Source organism: Prinia subflava, chromosome 17, assembly GCF_021018805.1.
Source record: "Prinia subflava isolate CZ2003 ecotype Zambia chromosome 17, Cam_Psub_1.2, whole genome shotgun sequence".
NCBI lineage: Eukaryota > Metazoa > Chordata > Aves > Passeriformes > Cisticolidae > Prinia > Prinia subflava.
In genome coordinates, this window is record NC_086263.1 from 402,548 (window position 1) to 422,742 (window position 20,195).

The 20,195-nt window shown below is 45.6% G+C and overlaps 1 protein-coding gene across 2 annotated transcripts; it reads right to left on the reverse strand.

The window, feature by feature from the left end:
* Positions 1-51: 51 nt before the first annotated feature.
* TELO2 (telomere maintenance 2) lies at positions 52-20,156 on the reverse strand. Of its 2 annotated transcripts, none has more exons than XM_063414427.1 (20): positions 19,769-20,156; positions 19,058-19,335; positions 18,420-18,488; positions 17,122-17,269; positions 16,652-16,754; positions 15,817-15,885; positions 14,840-14,981; positions 13,460-13,596; positions 12,650-12,738; positions 11,285-11,392; positions 10,554-10,639; positions 10,211-10,308; positions 9,195-9,311; positions 8,182-8,253; positions 7,478-7,648; positions 6,691-6,782; positions 5,866-5,965; positions 5,290-5,354; positions 4,576-4,691; positions 52-1,631 (listed from the first exon to the last, which is right to left on the reverse strand). In XM_063414427.1, exons 1-20 carry the CDS (start codon positions 20,095-20,097, stop codon positions 1,528-1,530), a joined length of 2,493 nt encoding a protein of 830 aa, XP_063270497.1. In that variant the 5' UTR covers positions 20,098-20,156; the 3' UTR covers positions 52-1,527. The 2 variants fall into 2 exon arrangements, with proteins under 2 accessions (XP_063270497.1, XP_063270496.1); XM_063414426.1 differs by having other exon boundaries at positions 11,285-11,395.
* Between the last annotated feature and the right edge of the window lie 39 nt (positions 20,157-20,195).

Here is a 20,195-nt window from a genome sequence, read left to right on the forward strand (position 1 = left end):
TTCCATCCTCACTAGGGGGCCCACATCAGTCACATGCTGTTGCCACACAACTTTTTGGTTATTACCAAGACATTTATTTTTCCTGCTTGACTGTACAAGCAACAGTATTAGAGTTAATATGTTCTCTCAAGCACAGCATACAGCAATTCACAGGTACATCCTGCAAGAAAGCTAGTTTTAGTATTTTAATAAATGAGGCAGAAAAAACCAGTAAGAACTGCATATTGTAACTTCACTTTTTTGTCAGCACAAAGAGCTGAATAACTGAGGTGGAAATTGTGAGACCTTCTGAAAACAATCCTCATCCCATTTGGGTAGGAGCTTTGTTAAAAGTCAAACTACACGCTCCTAGCAAGCTGAAGGCAGAGTTTCCCCAACAAAAGCTTCTGCATTTAAATACATCAGAGGGTCATGTGGGGCAGAGCAACAAACTACAGATATCTGGGGTAAACCTCAAAGTCACAGAATGCCTGGGTTGGAATGGATCCTGGATGCCCCTTGTTCCAACCTCTGCTCAAGTTGGGTCACTCTGAGTGATTGAAGCTTATTTCTTACTGTGAAGTGCCTTCTCCAAGGACCAGTCACATCAAGCCACTCTGTAGTGGTCAGATTTTTGGAGGCCAGTTTCTTCCCTGGCACAAGGAGGATTGAAGAAGTGAAGCTCCATGTAACAACAAGGTTCTGCTCACCTCTCTGCCTGTCACCGTGCTCTGCCAAGGGTAGCCTTCAGATCACTCAGGTTTCTTACCAACCAGCCCTTACACTTAGAATGATTTTTCTTTTTTGTGTTTTGTGACTTGCTTCAAAACTTGGGGTGAACATGAAGTTTCTAAATTGCTTTCAGGGAAGAAGGGCTGGAGAGATTTTAAGGTCAAAATCTGAACATTATTTATTCTTAAGCAGAAACTTACTTCTGTACTGATTATACAAAAAGAATTCCCTGTCTTATTCCTTCCTAACCACAGCCCAGCTCCAGCTCAGGCCTTCAAAGTCTGGCACACTTTCAGCACTTCAGTATAGCTATCCAGTGCTTGCATACCATCAGCAGTGCCATTCCTTCCACCATGCCACCCCTTTCAGCAGCAGACCAACAGCTGGTCCCCCAAACTCCAGCTGCTCGGGGACATGGGAGCCTTCATAAGGGGCAGGTCATAGCGGCAAGTGGCCCTCTGCAGCCCTCCTGTTTTTCTGACAGAAGGTTCTGTGAGATCTTCCCAGTATTTTTAGCCGAGTGCTCAGACCTGCCAAGGCTATAAATAGCCGGAGTGGGGGCTGGGGGCGCGGGAGGATGGCAGCGCTCGCCTACCTTCCTGCATCTGTACACGCTGTACCGGATACCCACTGCTCACTCAATTGGCCTCCACTACAAAGTCCAGATGTCAAGTCAGGCTCACTGGCTTACAGCTCAGCACCCTTCCCCCTTCTTCCTCTCCTCCAGCCAGGTGACTGCTGAAGAGGCCCCAGCAGTGCCCAAATACATCCAGCTGGCCAGAGCACAAGGTAAAGGTCATTTCTATTACGCTTCAATTAGGAAGGAACATCTTCAAGTTTCTTTTTCAGGTTCTCCATTAGCAGCAAGTTCTGCAGGGCCAGCCTTCTGCAGTCCCCATCAGGGTCTTTCTCCATCACATCTGCAAAAGAAGCAGCCACTGTTAATTGGAGAATGGGAAAAAGTGCCCTTAAAACTTCTGTTTTACTGACAATCACAGAACTAAACAACAGCGTTTGCACCTAAGGCTTGGCTGGACATCAGCACTTACAGGAACTGCATGAGACTAGAAGGCAGAGATGGAGAAACATCATCATGTAAAGCAGCTTGAGTTCGGCCAAGCTCTGACTGCCACATGGGGTAGTGCTCCAGTCTTGTAGGAGAAACAAATAGTTGTTCTGAAACACTATAGAAACTGTCTGACCTTGGATCCCATGGGATAATCTCTGTACCAGAATTTCTACTTGTCACCTTGAGCTACACAAAAGCTTTGTACAGCGGCGCTCCAAGTGTCAATGAAGTCTGCAGCTAGAAATCCACTTTCTTCAAGTCTAAAGTCTCCACTCTGCCATTTTTGCAATCTAAAATGGTCAGTGCTCCTTCCTGAATTTGGGGTCATGATGCCATTTCAATGTGAAAAGGAGACAGGCCCCAAGGTTCAGCATATTCTCCACTCTGAGACCAGTCTTCTGATAAAAGGAGTTCCACACTTCCCATAGCATGTAAGGGCAGCATGAGGCTGTTCCCAGCAGCTGTTATTCCAGGGGCCCTTAATGGGCCTGCAAAGTAACAACCAGGATGCATGCAGGATGTCTGAGCAGGGGAGCCTGGAAGAGCAGGGAGCCTGTATGAGGATATCCTGTACGCACAAGCAGTGTGCTGGGAGACTGGCACTGTCAGCCCAAACACATGACTCACTGGAGCAGGGCTATTTATAATGCAGGGAGAGCTGCACCCTGGTGCTTCCACACTCCCTCGGCAGAATGCAAAAAGGGAGGTTACAAGGCAGACTGGAACTAGCTCAGAAGCTCAGAGTGCTGTTGGTGCTGTTTCTGTTTCATGAGCATGGACCTAGCACTGCTGGCACTGCATGGAAGGCACCAAAGCGTCCTGTTGGTCCTGACATAAACCACACTTACCCATGACATAGCTGTACAGCACTTGCAAGGGGTGGGGAATTCCCTCAAAGGCAGCTGCTGAGGAATCAAAGGGACCATCTCCTAGAAGCATTTAGAAGCATATTCCCTCTCTCCCCCAGAAGGATCAGGCTGCTCAACTAAGCATGACAACTAAGGGCAGTGATGGACAAATCCGAAGCAGATTCTCGCCTCTCTCCATAGCTGGTATGTCCCAAAGCATCCAGTACGCAGACAGTGTCAGGGCTGCAGCCAACAGGTTGAAGGGCCAACAGTCAGTCATAGGACACACTACAGCAGTTTGCAGACGTCCTGATGTAACAACAAACTGAAAGAGATCGTGGATTTCTACTAAGCACTTCATGTATAACGTTTCCTATCGCACTGTTCATCACTGGGCTTTGGCCATGGCAGGAAAAACACAGATGCTTTAAACTGAAACCCAGAGTGGCTAAAAGGCATAGTAGTCAAGGCTCCCATGCAGAACAACTTGTCATTCCCAGCTACAGCAAAGCTAATACATGACATCTCTTATAAATCTTGCCTGGAAGAGTCATGAAGCAAGAGCCAAGTCCAAGAGCTCAGACTTGTGATTCAGTCACAGAAGCAGGTCTCTAGTACCAGACTTGACCTCTCAGAGCAGCAGGGAGGGCATAGTACCTCCCCGTGTAACTGTTTCCCCAACAGCCTTACAATAAGTAGGTAAGGCTGTGTGAGAAGCCCAAGAAGCTGGTGTGTTTCATGAAGCAGCTCTAGAAGCCCTTTAAATTGCACCTGACCATATGTACAGCTGAATTCTTTAAGGCTTCTGGATGACTCCTACAGCAATTTTCTTTTCTCTGGTATACCCACAACAGTTATCTTACCCTGCTCTCATTCCCACCAGGAATAACCAGGCAGCTTCCACGCAAAAGCACTAGATGAAAAGACAGGGCTATTACACTACCTACAAGCATGAGAAGATGCTACTATGTTGGTCATGCTCCTCCCCAAAATAACTCACTGAAAATACATTACGCAAACCCTCATGCTGGAAATACATTCCTGAAAGGCTTCACTTGGTAACAGCAGTGTTAAATGCAGAGACAAGCAGATTCCTGAGAGCAAATCATGTCATGGGAAAAGTGAAGTCTTCAGCCCCACATGGCAGCTCCCTTCCTTTCAAAGGGCACAGAGCACCCCAAGCCACCAGGATCAGAGGCCAGCTGGGTCAGTGTTGCTTCCTGCTTGCTCCCTGTGGGAAGCAACTCACCAAGAATGAGAATGGCGATGGAAACCAGACCAGGGAATTACAAGAATCACCCCCAGAACAAAGTAAAGGCTTCAGGATTAGTTCTTCTTTTCCCTCCAGCTCACTGAAGTACCTGAGCACTAATCTGTGCAGCTCCAGCCTGCCAGGACCCACAGACACAGCTTCTGTTGACATAAGGTGTGCTGGGTACAGACAGCATTCAAAGTAATTTGCTGTCTTTCGTAGCTTTTTCTTACCATCAACAATACGAAACTAGAGACTAGGCCATGCTCCTCTTTCTCCTGTTTTTAGCTCTAACAACAGCCCCCTCATGAGTGCATGGTGTAAACAGGCTGTACAAGCTTTGTGTGTTACTGCTGGCCAAAGTCACTGCCTGGATGTAACAGGCAACATGACAACACTTCCTGCAGCTTCATGAGGTGGGTAGTTGGCTGCTCAGAAAGACAAAGGGGCCAAGGGATTTTTCTGGTTGGCCTCTGAGGACAGGCACAGTTTTTAATGCCATACCCAGCTCTTGGCTTATGCCTCAGGTACCCAGTGCTGCATGCCTACAGCACGGGTGGTGCTCTACTTGCTGATCGTGCAGATCTCTGGCACGCAATGCCAGGACATCACTGCTGCCATCACAATTAAAGACATGCTCCACAAAGACCGCACCACTAACCGGAAAAGCACTGATGCTCCACACCATGTCTTACCTCCCAGCCAGGACTGAGTCTCCAACAGCTCCTCCGTCATGTCTGCCAGCATCTGTTCCGCTGGGACACTGAGAAGCAGGGAGGAGATACAGGACAAAAGACCCTGGCGCACGTACCTGTGAAGAAGGACTGCACTGGTTAAGAGCCTGCAGCTTTATGCTCTGTGTTGATTCCCTCACCTCAGGGGCTCTCCAGTTTCAAATGGCATGATGGCTTTTGCCATATTCCTGCTGCTTAGGGGTGTAATCTTGCAGTACACATACAAAGCCCCTGCCAAACTGCACAGGAGTCTAGCACAATTCAGAGTCCTGGACACATCTGAGAGCAAAACAGAAATTGACGTTTACAGGTTTTTGGCTACATGTCTTAATTCCTTTCCAAGACTGAATGCTGGAATTTAATCTAAAGTTTTCTGAGCTCCCTGAGTAAACACAGATAAAACTATCGCATGGATAGGTGGTCAGGAAATTTGTCAACCTTTCTATAGGTAATGGCTGTACTGCCACACTAGAAGACACTAGCCAAGTTCATATGTTGGACTGGCATTAAATTCAGTCATAAGAAGAATACACAGCTGGAGGAGAGCACAAAGTAAATGCACTAAGTCACTGACACTCTGAGCCACATGCTCATCTTGGACAAAGACAAACCATGACTGCAGGCTGGCTCCCAGCTGATTTTTAAAAATGAGAGCGTGCAACTACAGTAACTCACGAGTCCGTGTGGAAACGCAGCGTCCAAACAAACTCCAGCAGAGCCTTTCCCATTGCTGTCACTGCCTGCAAAAGAGGATTGTGACAGCACCACTGAACACCATCCACACTGCCATGTAGAGCTGGGCCTCAAGACATACTGCTCACCCAATCACAGTATTTCCTGAGCTGGAAGGGACCCACAAGAGTCACGAATCCAACTCTTGCCCTGCCCAGGACACCCCAACAATCCCACCATACGCCTGAGAGTGTTGTCCAAATGCTTGAACAAAGGTTTTGTTAAGATCAGTGCTACAATTGAATTTATTTTACAGATGGGGAAACTTTGGCAGTAAAGTGAAATAATGTGCCCAACCCCCCTAGAAGTTGACAAGAAGCAAAAAATAGTGCAGGGGTGGCTTGAATCCCATCTCTCTTTTCTGACCAGTTCTTCCCAACCCATTTCACAACTTCTCAGCCCACTCAGCTCCAGCTTGCTGCCAGTCTTAGTGCAGCAGGCCCTGAAGCACACAGCTGTTCCAGAAGGCACCTCAAGTTCCCAGGCTGGAAGTCACCCCTGCTCTCTGCCCTTCCTTACCACAGTGTTGACAGCCAAGTACATCAGGATTGCTAAAGTGTGGACCAGTCTTCCAAGGACTAAGTGATCTTCTCCCAGAAGATCAAATGTTGTTAAAGGCCTGCAAGTGCAAGACACAGAGTTGTGTAGCAGTGAGAAGGCTGACCAGTACCTCTTTGAACAGTCAGGAGGTTATGCAGAGGGAATTGTTTTCAAAAGCCTGAATCCCTACAACAACAGTCATTATACGGGCACTACCAGGTTAACAGAAATCAGAGCTGTTTGCTCTCATCTTTTCTCCCAGATCAATATCTCCCAGAGCACTATCTTCTACTTGTACAGCAGGTATAACACATTCTACCAACAGTCTTTACTTGGAAAGACCTATAGGCAAAAGTTGTCCCTACTGCCACACCATTACAACTGACAATAAACTGTGTCCTATACAGAGGCCTCAAAGGTCAGTGCAGGTGATAAGCCCAAATTGAAACAGTTAACTTTGGTTCAAGATTGCAATCTGAGCTCTGTGGTTTGCATGAGCCTCCTACAGTAGAGGCTCAGCCAAGACAATATGTGTGGTACTGCCAGAATTACTTGCTTGTGTACCTGCTGATGGATCTTCACTTCTGCAGGGTCTTACATATTGCTGGCACACAAGACTTCAAAGGGTAAATCCCAGAGACCACAACCCTCTGCTCCCCAAGCTTTGTGATGTGTCAGTGTGGTGTCACTGGGCTCCTGCACAGCTCTTGGGCTGTGTAGCCTGCTGCTCTGAGGCAAGCAGGACAAGCAGAAAGGTTTGCTCTGGAAGCTGCCATGCCCACATCCTAAGGTGTTCACACTCACCTGTCAAAGTGCTGAATCAATGGGAAAAAGAAATACCCAGCAACAGAATTGAACTTGTTTGGGTGGGAAGCCAGTTCCACATGAGATTGACCCTGTCCAAGAGAAAAATTAAGTCTAGGCATAAGATACAGCACCCAGCTCTTCCACTTCACTAGACACTGTCAAGACTAAAGATTCCTTGCAGCCAGCCCATTGTCAAACTTTGCTTGTACACCTATGGCTACCAGTTTTTCGACTGGATTGCTCACTTCCCACTTTGCATCTTCTCCACATCCAAACATTTCAATACAATATGCCTCAGCAGTGCCCAGTTAGATATAAGAAACAAGAACATGCAAAGGATAAAGGAATTTTGGAAGGCAAACTCTCCAGGCTGAACCATAGGGGAATTCTGGAAACTAGGAAACTGGCATCAGTTTATCTCCCTGGAAAATAGGAAGGCTGAGACACTGTAGTCCAGAGGCAGCAGTCTGATGGAGGCCCTGGGATCTGCGAGGTGCAGTTACAGCTCCCTGCAGTGGTCACACAGGCTTAGAACAAGCACAGAACAACAATTATCCCTCAAAGCCAAGTAAGGAATTTCAGGTTTATCTTCCTCTCCCTGCTGGGAGAGTTTGGTACTCTGCACCAAAAAACTCACTCCATAACTTCAAATATATATTTATCTGACTTTCCTTTGGATTTGGTCCACTTTCACAGGTATTTTGCTCTTTCCAGACAGAACTTACAGCAACTCGAAGTGTCCCTATTTTTGGTGGATTTAACATTAGTTTGCTTCTGGTCTCACCATATAAAATCTCCGAGTCTTGCTTTTGATCCTCTCATCAACAATTTTTCTCCAGTCCTTAGAGCTGTCACTTCCCAGAAGGAGCTGGATACAAGGCTTTTGGGCACCAGAATGCTTCGTCTTCCCATGGAATTTGGGACAGGACAGTTCCTGAGCTGCCAAAACCAATACCTAGATAAAACAGAGAGAGGATCAGCTAAAAATGGGTAAACCCTAGAGAACAACAACAGCGCCATCTGCATTCAAACTGAAGGGAGCAACAAGGCAGAAAGGCACAACAGTTTAGGGTGAAGAACAGCAGGAAATTGACCTCCAAAAGCCACCTGGCTCTGAGGTACTGACCAAGCTCTTGATCACTTAGCCCTGAAACAGAGCAGTGGCTCCTTCTTCAGACACAAGTGTGGAAGGAGTCACAGACAGATCATTGTCCCTCAGAAAGGGAAGATAAAACAGATTGATGATGTGAAAGTAAACAGTGGCTTCTCCCAGGCAAATGCCCAACACATGCTCTGCATTCTATGGGGAGGGATCCCTGTGTGATGGAGTGTAGGAGGGTTAGGAACAAGAGGGGAATGACAGACACAAATAGTAATGTAAGAGATTACCATGTCTCTGCCTTCTCCCAGGAGGAACAAAAGGTAATCCCTTTACAGCTCAGCATTGGTGCAACAGACAGAAGGGAAGTGGGAGGTGAGAAGACTCACATCAAGGATGTCCATGCGCTGACGGAGACTGTAGTTCAGAGAGTAGAACTGGGAGGTCAAATACTTTGCAACCTGTACAGAAAAATCAGGGTATAATGAACACAGACCCAGACTAGAAACAACCTTCCCATTAACTCCAGAAGCATTTAATTTCACAGGTTCTGCTTCCTGTCAGGTAACAGCAAGCCTCCAAGAGAAGGGAAGAAACACACAGTGTAGATGGAAAATTCAGACATTTCCACTTTTAGATTCTCCCAAAAGAATTAAATGACAAATGAGACTGCATCGTTCTTTTCTCCCTCTTATGCAGAGGTACCCAAACAACTACCACAGCAGCTAGGAGACCTCAATGTGGCCTTTCAGAACTTAAAGAGTTTTACAGGAAAGATGGAGGGAGGTTTTTACTGAGGCCTAGCTAACATGGAGGATAAAGGTGTTAAACTGGCAGAGGACAGATCTAGATTGGATATTAGGAAGAAAATCTTCCCTGTGAGGGTGGGTAGGCCCTGGCATAGGGTGCCCAGAGAAGCTGTGGCTGCCCCTGGATTCCTGGAAGCGTCCAGGATGGACAGGGCTTGGAGCATCCTGGGATAGTGGAAGGTATCCCCATCCATCCTGGAATGAGATGGGCTTTAAAGATCCTTTCCCACCCAAACCAGTCTGTGATTCCCTGATTACAGTCAACAGTCAGGTCTTTCTCTGTAGAAGCCCTTTGTGCCTCAGCTTCTCTCTAATGTGAAACCCTTCAGTACCACAGGTCCTTATCTGATCTGCCTTGTCAGGTACTCTCAAACCAACAGTCTCCAAACAGTTCCTCCAATCTGAGAGGGGTTTTTTTTCCTATTGGTTCAGTCATTCCTTGCAGATTCTTCAGGAGCATAAATGTTGTCAGACCTGAACTACCTGTTCTACCACACTGACAGCTCCCTCTGTCAAATGAGAAAGAGACTTTGGCTGCTGCAATTTTTGCCTGGGCCTCAACTGGAGAAAGGAAAATAGTTGGAGGAACTCACAGGTATTGGGTCTGTGGTTAAAACAGCTACTTGAGCCCTTTGACGGAGATCCACAAAGCCTTCAATGCAGGTCTTCTCTTCCAGATGCAGTAATATTTTTGCCAGTTCCACACTAACCTGATCAAAATATGAAAAAAGGAATCAAAACCCTGATGGCATTTGGGCTTTTTCCTCGCAGGAATTATGGACCACTTCTAATGTTTAAACAAAAACAAGGAGGTATTGTTTTAAGGAGGCAATATGTCCACTCCATTGGAGGGAGAGAAAACACATTAAGCCAAATGCCATCAGACTTATTTCTCAAAACCCTGAACAGATCTGTCCATATTTCACTTGGACTTTCTGGAGAAGTGGTAGCATCATGAACAAAATGAATTGTCAGTGTAACAGATGGGTTAAAGGGTACAGTAGCACAGCCCTTCTCTTTCTCAGCTGGTGTCTCTGACACTTTCACTGGGAGGTAGGGGCAAGCACTCTTCGCACAATGACCTTGTCCCAGGTTCCTCTCCCCTGAGCTTTTCATCTTGACCAGTACAATCCAACTACTCCTTCCACAAGACATTATGCTTGTACAAGCGAATAGGGAAAGTTCATTTGATTTTGCCCCTGTTTTCCTTGGAGAATAACAATTAAATTGAATTTCAATTCAAAACCCAAAATGGCTGCTCTGTAATCTGCATTTCTAGTGTTTTTCCAACACAGCACAAAGCATGGAGCTTCCTCACACTGGCAAGCACTACTTGTAGGATGCTTCATTTTGAGCACTGGAGCTGCAAGATGGCAGGGTGCTGCCAGCACTTTTGCTGCTTCTCTGTTCCACTGTGCTCTATAGCCTCACCTTCAAGGAAACTATTTCCTTCTACTTCCAAGTTGAGAGCTTGTGAATGTGTATCTTTAACCCAGCTACACATTAGCCAGGCCTTCTGCTCCACTAGCATGTTTAGTCTCCTCATGACAGGAAAGTGATTGGCCTCTAACACTACAACCCTCTTGTAACCTAGACCATACCACTTCACCTCTCTTGTTGCTGCTGGATTCTTCCGAACCAAGCTCTCAAGGGTCATGACTGTAGTTTCCCATTTGTCCACATCTTCAGATCTTGATCCACTCAGAACTGAAATCAAAGGACAAACAAGTTATAACCAGAATGGCTGTGTTTGGCTGTATACCCACAACTCCTTCTGCTGCTCAATTTGTCTTGGTACAGACACACAGCATGACCAGTATTAGGAACTAAAATGAAATTACTTGAAAATTCTATAGCTTTTTCAAATTAGATCAGAAAAACCAAACCTACACAGAGTTCACTCTCCCAAGCTCAGTAAGAGACAGAAAAAGACTCAGCCCAAAATATCCTACCTTCAATACAGTCTCGAATATACACGGGAGCCTTAATTTTTAGCTCTTTATCCTCAGACATGTCATAAGGGATGAGGTCATCATCACTACAAGAAATAAAGAATAAAGGCAAGAGTTACTTTATGGGGTGCAGATGTTCTTGCTTTCCCCAGATAGCCACACAAAAAGAAAGAACCAACGCATACACTGTCATCACCACGTCACTCCTGTATCTCTCAGCAGAACTCCTGAAGCCTGGCCTGAGAAGGATCCCTGGGAGTTATAGGGAAAGAGCAGTTCTGTGACCAGATCTAGAACAGGATCCCTTGGTCCAGTACAGAATGGAGTTAGCTGACCAAGAGACTAGAAACTGACTCTTGAGATTTCATTATAGATTTTTATATATATACATACACATACATAATATATACATACATATTAACATAGAGAGAGATATTTTTCTTTATACAGTGACAGAATAAAGCAGGTCCACTATTAAAATGAGTAAATACATCCACAATTTCCAGGAAATACGTAAGTCAAATGGAACAAATACAGTGGTTGCACACAACGCAGGCCTTGCCTGATTTATTGACTAGTGCAATTTCCTATGCAAAGCCCTGCTCTGCTGCAAAACACTCAATCAAACAAGGTCAGAAATCACAACTGCCAAGAAATGCAGGTACTGACAGATTCTTTTTCCCCACATTTGCCATTTATTTTCCATTTCCTCCCTGTTTATTGCCCCATACCTGTCAAGCTCAGCATCTGACTCTTCATCTGGCATCACAGGGGCTGCTGTATGGGATTTCTCATTACTCTCTGGTACTAATGGCAGTGCAGCACCTGCTTTCTCACTCCTGCTGTAAGGAAACAGAAGTTTTAAAATGGATACGGTAATAGTTCTTACAAGGAAGAAACTACCCACCCTACCAACCCTTGCTGTCTAAATAGAACAGCAGATAATTAGTCCTGCTGCAGTTTCACACCCAGCTTGGCTGACACAAAGAACAAAGTACTGAGAGGGAGAATGAAGTGAGGGGAGAAAAGATGCAGAATCTTCTCACAGAAGAGCAATGGATAAAAAAATTTAAACTGGCTAATTTTCTGTGTTCCCCTGCATAATACCCGAGACTGCTAAGGAAAGACTCCAATAACCAGATCACATTGACTTGCACCAGATTTGAAACTGTAAATGAAACTGAATTGAGAGTAGGTTTAGATTGGATATTAGGAAGAAATTCTTCCCTGTGATGATGGTGAGGCCCTGGCATAGGTTGCCCAGAGAAGCTGTGGCTGCCCCATCCCTGGAAGTTCAAGGCCAGGTTGGACAGGGCTTAGAGCAACCTTTTCATAGAAGGTGTCCCTGCCCATGGCAGAGTGTGGAATGGAATGGGCTTTAAGGTCCCTTCCAATCCATTCCATGACTCTTCAAAATGGGAAAAAAACCATTTTTAACCATTCCTAGGTCTTGCATAGGATGAATACAACAACTGGAAATATTTTTCTGTCTCTGTCTATTTCTGTGGACTTTGGCATTGTCCTTTCATCTCACTGAGTCTCAAAAGTTGTCTCACAGTGGCCTATGCTGATCATGCCCCTAAAATGGTAGCAATAAATCTTTTGTACTTCCCTGGAGTGCTGGACAGCTTAATCTGCTAATAACAAAATGCTTCACTCCTCTGCTGATCAAATCTGCTTGAATCTCCTGATTCAAAGAGCCTCAGCAGATGCTCTGGAAGTTCAGAGCACTGAAGAGCCAGTCTTCAGAGTGACAGATGCATTAGATTTTTGTCACAGGTGAATGGGCTAGGGGCATACAGCAGAAATACCAGATTTCCAAGAAGCAAACAGAAATGTCCATTTGATTCTACCCAAGGGCACACAAGACCCCTAACCCCCACACCCCTTCACCACATGCAGACATCAACAGGCAATTTTAATACACACTACCAATTGAATTATGAAGGTAATTAAACCACATTGTAAGAAGGTGGCGCATTATGATGTTTAAGAATACATAAAACATCTTAAATACTGTACGTAGTTCTTATGTGTAATGGAAAAAAAACATGGAGAAGGGCAAAAAGATGGCAGGAATAGTAGCATTAACTTACTCATCATCTGGAAGGTTAGGGACAACACAGAATGATGGAGTCTGCACCAGAAGGGACTTCAATTCTCTTGTTTCATCATCTTCTTCATACTAGACATTCAGAATAACTGTTGTTGCAGTCTATTACTTACTGTAAATATTCCCAGCCTACAACATTTCACCCCTGTACTGCCCATGAATTAATCATGAGCAGATGAACCCTCAACAATCCTGTTTCAACTCCTGTGCTGACAGCAGCAGGCAGCTGTAATCTTTGTCTTTATACTTAGGAGTAGTACCTGATGACATCTTGTCTGAATGTTACTTCCATCTTTCAAACATTTAATAAATGGCAATGTGACAGGAGGAATGTGGCAGGCTTTTAAAGAATCAATGTGATTTAATCAGATAAGTCACATAAATTCTACTGGACAGAGCAGAGCAAATATCTCCATGTCAGTCTTGAAAATCCCAGCTCAGAACAGGTCTTCCCACCATGTCAGGGATTGAATGGTCACTACTGCTTTAGATTTGAAGCTCCCTCTCAACTCCCACGAATCAGATTCTGATTCCCTTGTGCAATATGATAAACTTTAATTAACAAGTTTATCTCAACCTCTGCCAGCAGATTGTACTCCTGAGGTAACTTCTCAGCCACCTGACCATTACATACAATTGGTTTCTTGTAAAGAGATTCTCTCTTTTTGAAGGTGTGACTGCCTCTCCTTATTTCCAGATAAAAAAGTGCTATAATGGCCTGGATCATCTGGTTTAAAGCTTTTACTTCCTCTACGCCCAGCACACCAGTCATAAATTTCACTGAAACCCTCACCTCAAACTTAAGGACAGGCCCCTCAGTGTTTATTTTCAAGCTGATGCTCTCTGCCACCACCATGCCCAGACGGCGTAGTTGTGGCAGACTGCTGTCCAAGTGGCATTTCATGCCCTCCATCATGCTTGTCAGAAGCTCTGAAACACACAACCAACAAACAGTGCATGTTTGAAATTTTGAAACAGTGACAGAAACAAACACTCATCTTTATTTGCTTCCCTGAGGGCAGCTTTACCCACTTACCACCCAATAAGGCACAGAAAGGGTCCCTGAACTGTGGCTTCCCTCCCTGCAGTGTCAGTGCTGCCCTTCAGCACCAGCACAACAAACCCACACCCTTCCACAAGGTACAAAGTCAACAAAACATTACAATATATTCTAAATTTGCAGTATTTTGGTTTTCACTGAAACAAAAAAGGATAGTAAGTCAAGTCAATCTTTAGTTTGCTTTTAGAGCACTTTAAAGTCACTTAAATAAATATCATGTTTTGAGGACAAGTTCTGACCAGTACAATAATCACATAGAGACGGATATTTGCCTAACTTTGGATAAGAACAAACAGGCAGGTAACACAAGTATTTCTCAGCCCTGAGGGAATACTGGTTGCCAGCTTCACCAGGTAGGCTTACTGCTGTATAACTGACCTCCTTCATCGCAGAAACCTTATCTTTTCAACAGCTGTCAACAGCTGTCAGACAAAAAACTGACCATAAAACTACAGAACTAGTAATAGGTATCAGGTCATTTACTCACTTAAAGAACAATTAATTCTAGAATAAACAGATGAGCAAGTCTCAAAGTAAACCTTCGAATCCCCCATAAGTCACACATACACACAATTAATTCTGGACATTGTACAGATTTATTTTTTTTACTTGCAACAGAAACAGAGATGTTAGGCCAGGACTCCAGTGTGAGCATGGAACTGGAGGTCCGTGCCAGTGACTAACCTGCTCACTTCACACTGAGGAATACCCATGGACTGTCAGACACCAAGCTAACAGCTTCTTACCCCCAGATACCTTCCCTGCCTCTCTGGAGCTGCACCCATGCTCCAAGGGTAAGCCTATAAATTATAAATCACACCACTCCTCTCAATAATCCCGGAGTCAGTCCTTGTTTTCCTGTGACAAAACTTCAGGGTTTTTAAACCACTGCTCAGGTAAGAACCTTAAGGCCAAGATAGGCCTTCTTCAATTCCATAACCTAAATTTACACACTTGGAATTCTATCATATCAATGCTACAGAGGATTCCAGCAGGTTACCCCATTTGCGAATGTGAAAATGGGACAATTCTGCTTATCCACAGATCAAAACACGGTATTTTTCTACTCATAGTAAAACTCTCTGATAAACATATCTAAGCCCTGGTTCTCACCTTGTCTGCAGCTCTCAATTTCAGGCTCCTTCAGGTGGGAGAGGCAGATGAGGATGGCCTTGCTAATGTACAGCTGCTGCTCAGCTGGGGAGTGTTTCACAGCACTGCTGCTGCTCCAGGTCTCCAACAGCTCCTGCAGCACCTAAATCAGAGAACTCATGTTGGCCTGAAAGGAATATTTTCAATATAGAGGTATTTTTTGAAGCACATTTTTTACTCTCCCTACAAAGTGAGCAAAAAAAGACAGATTTTGTATTTCAGGGCCCAAAATGCACTGCGTCTGACCATCCAAGAACTGCACTTTCATTTAAGATATTGTTAAATACAATGGGTTTCTAAATTTAAGTGATGTTTATTTTTCCTTAATAAATACTATATGCAAAGCAATATGTATTGTTATCAAAAACCAGTATGTTATTGTAAGGTTTTGTCTGTCGGTACTTCCAGATCATTTTAGAACACGTAAACAGTGGAAAAAATAGTATTTGACAAAATGGTAGAGATTTCCAGATATACAGATTTCGTAGAAGTTTCATCACACTGCTGACTTAGAGAGGCAAAATCTCTGCCACTCCCACTGAAGAAAATGTGCATGAGAGAGATTCTGAAACACCAACCATTTGGTAAACAGACACCTGTCCACCAAATTGATCCCTTGTTGCCATGTGCCCAGCAACATAAACAGGGTGACTGAGGAAGCTGAGAAGGATAGAGGATATGGGACATTAGTCAGAACCCAAACATCACTGGTTTTGCTACTAGAAGACAATTTACCAATTAAACTTGAAAAATTAATGCCAGCAGTGCAGAAAGTTTTAATTCATTTATCACAGTTCACTTGTGATATGGCTGGGCTTCCCTCACTCTCATGAACAGCAACCAGGAAGTCTGAGAGGAGCACCAAAATTCTGCAGCCCCAGACACACACAGAACAGAATGTTTCCCATCATTCTCATCAGCAACTCACTGAACCTTACTCTGAGCAGCAAGGTGCGCCGGAGGCCGTCCAGGGACAGATAGCCAAGGAGGTTCTGCAGCACTGCCGTCTGCAAGGAAAACCACAACTTCTGCTTCAACTGGACATAAAGCTGTCATCCAGCAATGACAAGTGTCTGTTTTTATTTACTACATTAAACTTCATTCTGAGGGACTGGTTGACAGCATTCAGAGACAGAAAAGTAAACATGTTTTAAAAAACAAGCAAGCACACATATGTAGTTGCTGATGAAATACATGGAAAACTGACAGAAATACAGTACAGTATTTTACCAACAAAACCAGCATTGTCCCAGGCAAACACTGAACTTATGAAGCCTAAAGAACATCTCTCACAACAGCATCACAAGCCACAGTACAGTTCCTAACATCCTGTGACAAACTTAGGTGCACAGGAAAAAACCCAACAATCCTTGTCTCATGTCTTTGATCTAATTCTTATCCCCGAGGGTGGATCCTGTCTGTTTCAATCTCTTCTTTCAGGTTCTAAAATAACTAAATGCCTTCTGCTCCCTAGAATTCCAAAACTCTGTGCAAATAATCACTTGGTTCCAGAGGAGTACAGTAATTCTGCTAATCACCATTAACCCTGAAGAGAAAACATGAATCCCATGATTTCAAAAGCTACTGTTCACCACTCCTGCTCTTTTACACTCTGCTGTCAGTGAACAGCTGCACAAAGGTGGAGAGGTTGAGGGCTCATTTCGGAATGAAGAGTTAAACCTTACTCAGAAGAGTAAGAGCTCAGCTAAAAACCACATTGGTACCAGAGAAAACCTGGCACTACTACACTGCCATTCCCCACAGAGTCCTCACCGTGTGGCCATACTGCAAGAGCAGTATCTTCTGTGTCACCACAAACTGAGCCTTCTTGTTCTTCACAACTAGGTTCCCCAGCAATCTGGACAAGACATCTGCCCTAATAAGATGACAACAACAAAACATCAGGAATCCATGCTATTGCTGTCATGCTGTTCCTTATCATAGGAAAATCTGAGACCAGATATTTGCAACCAAGTCTCTAGAATACCTCTAAACTCAGCGAGCCACTAATGCCAAAGAATGCTTTCACTTGTTTTTCCACTGCATGTCATGATGTAGATACTTAGGAAATGGTGTAGGTTCTCCCTAAGAAGCAACAATCAACTACTTTATCCCTTGAGTCTTTTAGGAAATGGCAGTGTAAAAAAATCTATAAAACACACCACCTTTCAGAGACTGATTCTGCAAGTATTTGTGATAATTCCTACCTTTGCGGTCCATCAGGGAAAAAGCAGAGTTCTTACCCGGATGCTCTCTGCACAAAACCAAAGACTACTGCTTCCATCCAGCGGTCTGGCACACATTCCACCAACCGCCAGCATATCCTCTGCCAGATGCAGTCTGACTTGGTGAGGTCTGTCAGGCGGGGCACCAAAACTCCCAGAATTTCCTCTGAAGCACAGGAGAAAACAGTAAATACCACAGATGGGCAAGACTGGTACAATGGCACCTGACCCTGACCTAAGAATTTCAAGATCTTCACAATACGAAGAAAATATAATGTACAGTTTGCAGTTCTAAATTGCTCCTGCAGTAGAAATACTACTAGAATAATTAAATAATTTAGGTTGGAAAGCTCTTCTCTAAGACCATTGAGTCCAACTATAACCCAGCACTGCCAAGGCGAATACTAAACCATGTCCCCAAATGCCACATCCACATGGCTTTTAAATCCCTCCACAGATTTAGGGACTCCACCACTACCCTGGGCAGCCTGTTCCAATGCCTGACCACTCCTTCCACTAGAAGTTTTCCTTAATATCTAATCTAAATGTCCCCAGCACAATTTGAGGTCATTTCCTCTTGTCTTGTCCCTTGTTCCCTGGGAGCAGAGCCTGACCCCCACCTAGCTGCACCCTCCTGTCAGGAAGTTGTGGAGTGAGAAGTTCCCCCCGAGACTTCTTTTCTCCAGGCTGAGGTCCCCCCAGCTGCTCCTCATTAGACTTGTGCTTCAGATCCTTCCCCAGCTCTGTTGCTCTTTGTTCATGCTCAAACAAGAACCGGAGAACTGACTGGTAAAAACTACCCTAAGCAGCCTAAGGAACTGGCCAGAATTCCTCATCACAGTAAAGAGCCAGAAAATCTTCCTTCTCCTTCTTCCCCAGCCCTCAGAACTACTTTGAAGTTCTAAGCAATGCCAGACCAACAGCTGCTCCCACAAGAGGGTTACTGCATATGGGCAGGGACTTACACTGGTATTCACACTTTCAGACATGAAAAGCACTAAAAGACATTTAATAGTCATACCCCAAATGGCAGAATGATAATCTGCCCATCCCTATTCTCATCCTGATGAGGATGTTCTCTCCATCAGTTTTTAAAGAACGGGTCCCATTCATTTAAACAGGCAGAAAAGCACCAACATCTACCAGACATAGCTGAGCAGCCACAGAGAGCAGTCTGTGCAGCCCAGCTCTGAACAGCTCCAAATTAATTCGTTGGTCTCCCACACCTTCCGCTGATAATCATCACAGTCATCTTCCCATACTAATAAACTAAAATACTTTCCTCCCTTCCCAAAAAGGCATAGTAAAACACTCACTTTGCCTTCCATGAATGCACACCTTCCCCAGGACATGAGAAACAAAAGAAATGGAGCAGTCCAAGCCACCTGGGATAAAACAGACATGAGCTTAAACAAGCATGACACTAGCATCCTCCAATCAGCCTTCAGGACGAGGTGCACAGACTTCCACAAGTGCTGAATTCTGAAAACACTTAACCTTTTTCTCTTCAAGCATCATCTCTCTCTCCCTCCACTACCTGCCTTCAAGCACAAACCAGCATTCAGTATTATTTACAGTGATAGGCAGAAGGCAAAAGCAGTTCAGTCCCACTTTAACACAATGCCACTAGTCACAATGTCACTGATTGATTCAGTACCACTCGTATCTCCCAAACAATTCCTTCAGCATACACCAAGTGACCATAACTAAGCTTTAGCAACAGATGATGCTGTTTAGTTGCTTGGAGGATTGCTGCTTTCAGTGGATTCCAAAAGACCTCAGCTATCTTCCTCATTCCAGGGACTTTATGCTTTTAGGATAGATAGCCTGAAGGAGGAATGTGAGGCTCTGCAACACTAATCATCGGTATTTCAAGCAGCAGCCATGGGGTCCATGCACAAAACACTTCTTCAGAAAACACAATCTTACAGGACAATCATCCTTGCAGCCTTACCCCGCAGAGAGTCAGAGATCTTCTCTAGCACCCGGAGAATTGCATCACCCAGGAGAGGGAAATAGTTCTGTGGGAAGAATACTGATGGGTTTTTCCCCTGGAGTTTATTGCTCACATGCTCGGGCAAACAGACGATCTTGTTGAGCAAGGCCTCCTGCAGCTCCAGGCAGCCCGCCTGTGCCTGCTGCTGACACACCTCCCACAGTAATGCTGACACCCGGCCCTCCTGCAGGAACTGCTCCAGGACTCCAACTATCTCCCTCGGGTCAAGGCCAGAGCTGGAAGAAAATAACAGTAAGTTCCTGCCTCTTTTAAATGATAAAAATAAAATTTGCATGCTACTGCTTTTCTGTTGTGGTATCACCACTGAAACGTCTCTGCACTGTTACTCCGGATTAAAAAACAAAAATAATATTAAAGCGATTTAATATAATTTTATCTGCAGTTTGCTCGGCTCCAAACATTCAGGACCTTCGACAACCACGACTGAAAGAGCTCTGTGAGTCTGCGGGACGCACAGCATCGTGTGGCACTCAGGGCGGGACAAACGCTGCTCGCGCTCGCTCACACCTCCGTCCCCCTGCGCACTTCAGCCCAGCTGAAAGGCACCCCAGGCATCCCTGCTGCGGCCGAGACCAGCCCTGGGGAACCCTCAGCTCGTCAGCGCTGCGGATCCCAGCCCGCCTGCCTCCGTCGGGAAGCAGTACTGACCCCGCGGAGCCGAGGGCCTCCAGCAAGACGCAGAAGACAAGGCCGGGCGGGCCCTCCAGGAAGCAGCACTGCCACACACCCTCGGGCCGCGCCGCGCTAGGCGCCCGGACCAGGCTGCGCAGGAAAGCGCCGAACAGTGCCCGCTCTCTCTCCCCGAGGGCGGCTGGGCCGCCCACCGCTGCCAGAGCGCCGCGCACCGCGCCCAGCGCCGCCGCCAGCCCCTCCCCGGCCCCGGCCCGGCCCAGAGCCGCCACGGCCTCCCGGAGGACGAGCTCCAGCCCCGGGTCCAGGACGAGTCCCGGCCCCGGCGGCGCCGCTGCCGCCGCCATCGCGCTGAGGGGAGGGCGCAGCGGAGCCGCTGTCGCCCGCGCTGCGCGCCGGCCAATGAGCGGCGCCGGCCAATGAGCGGCGCCGGCCAATGAGCGGC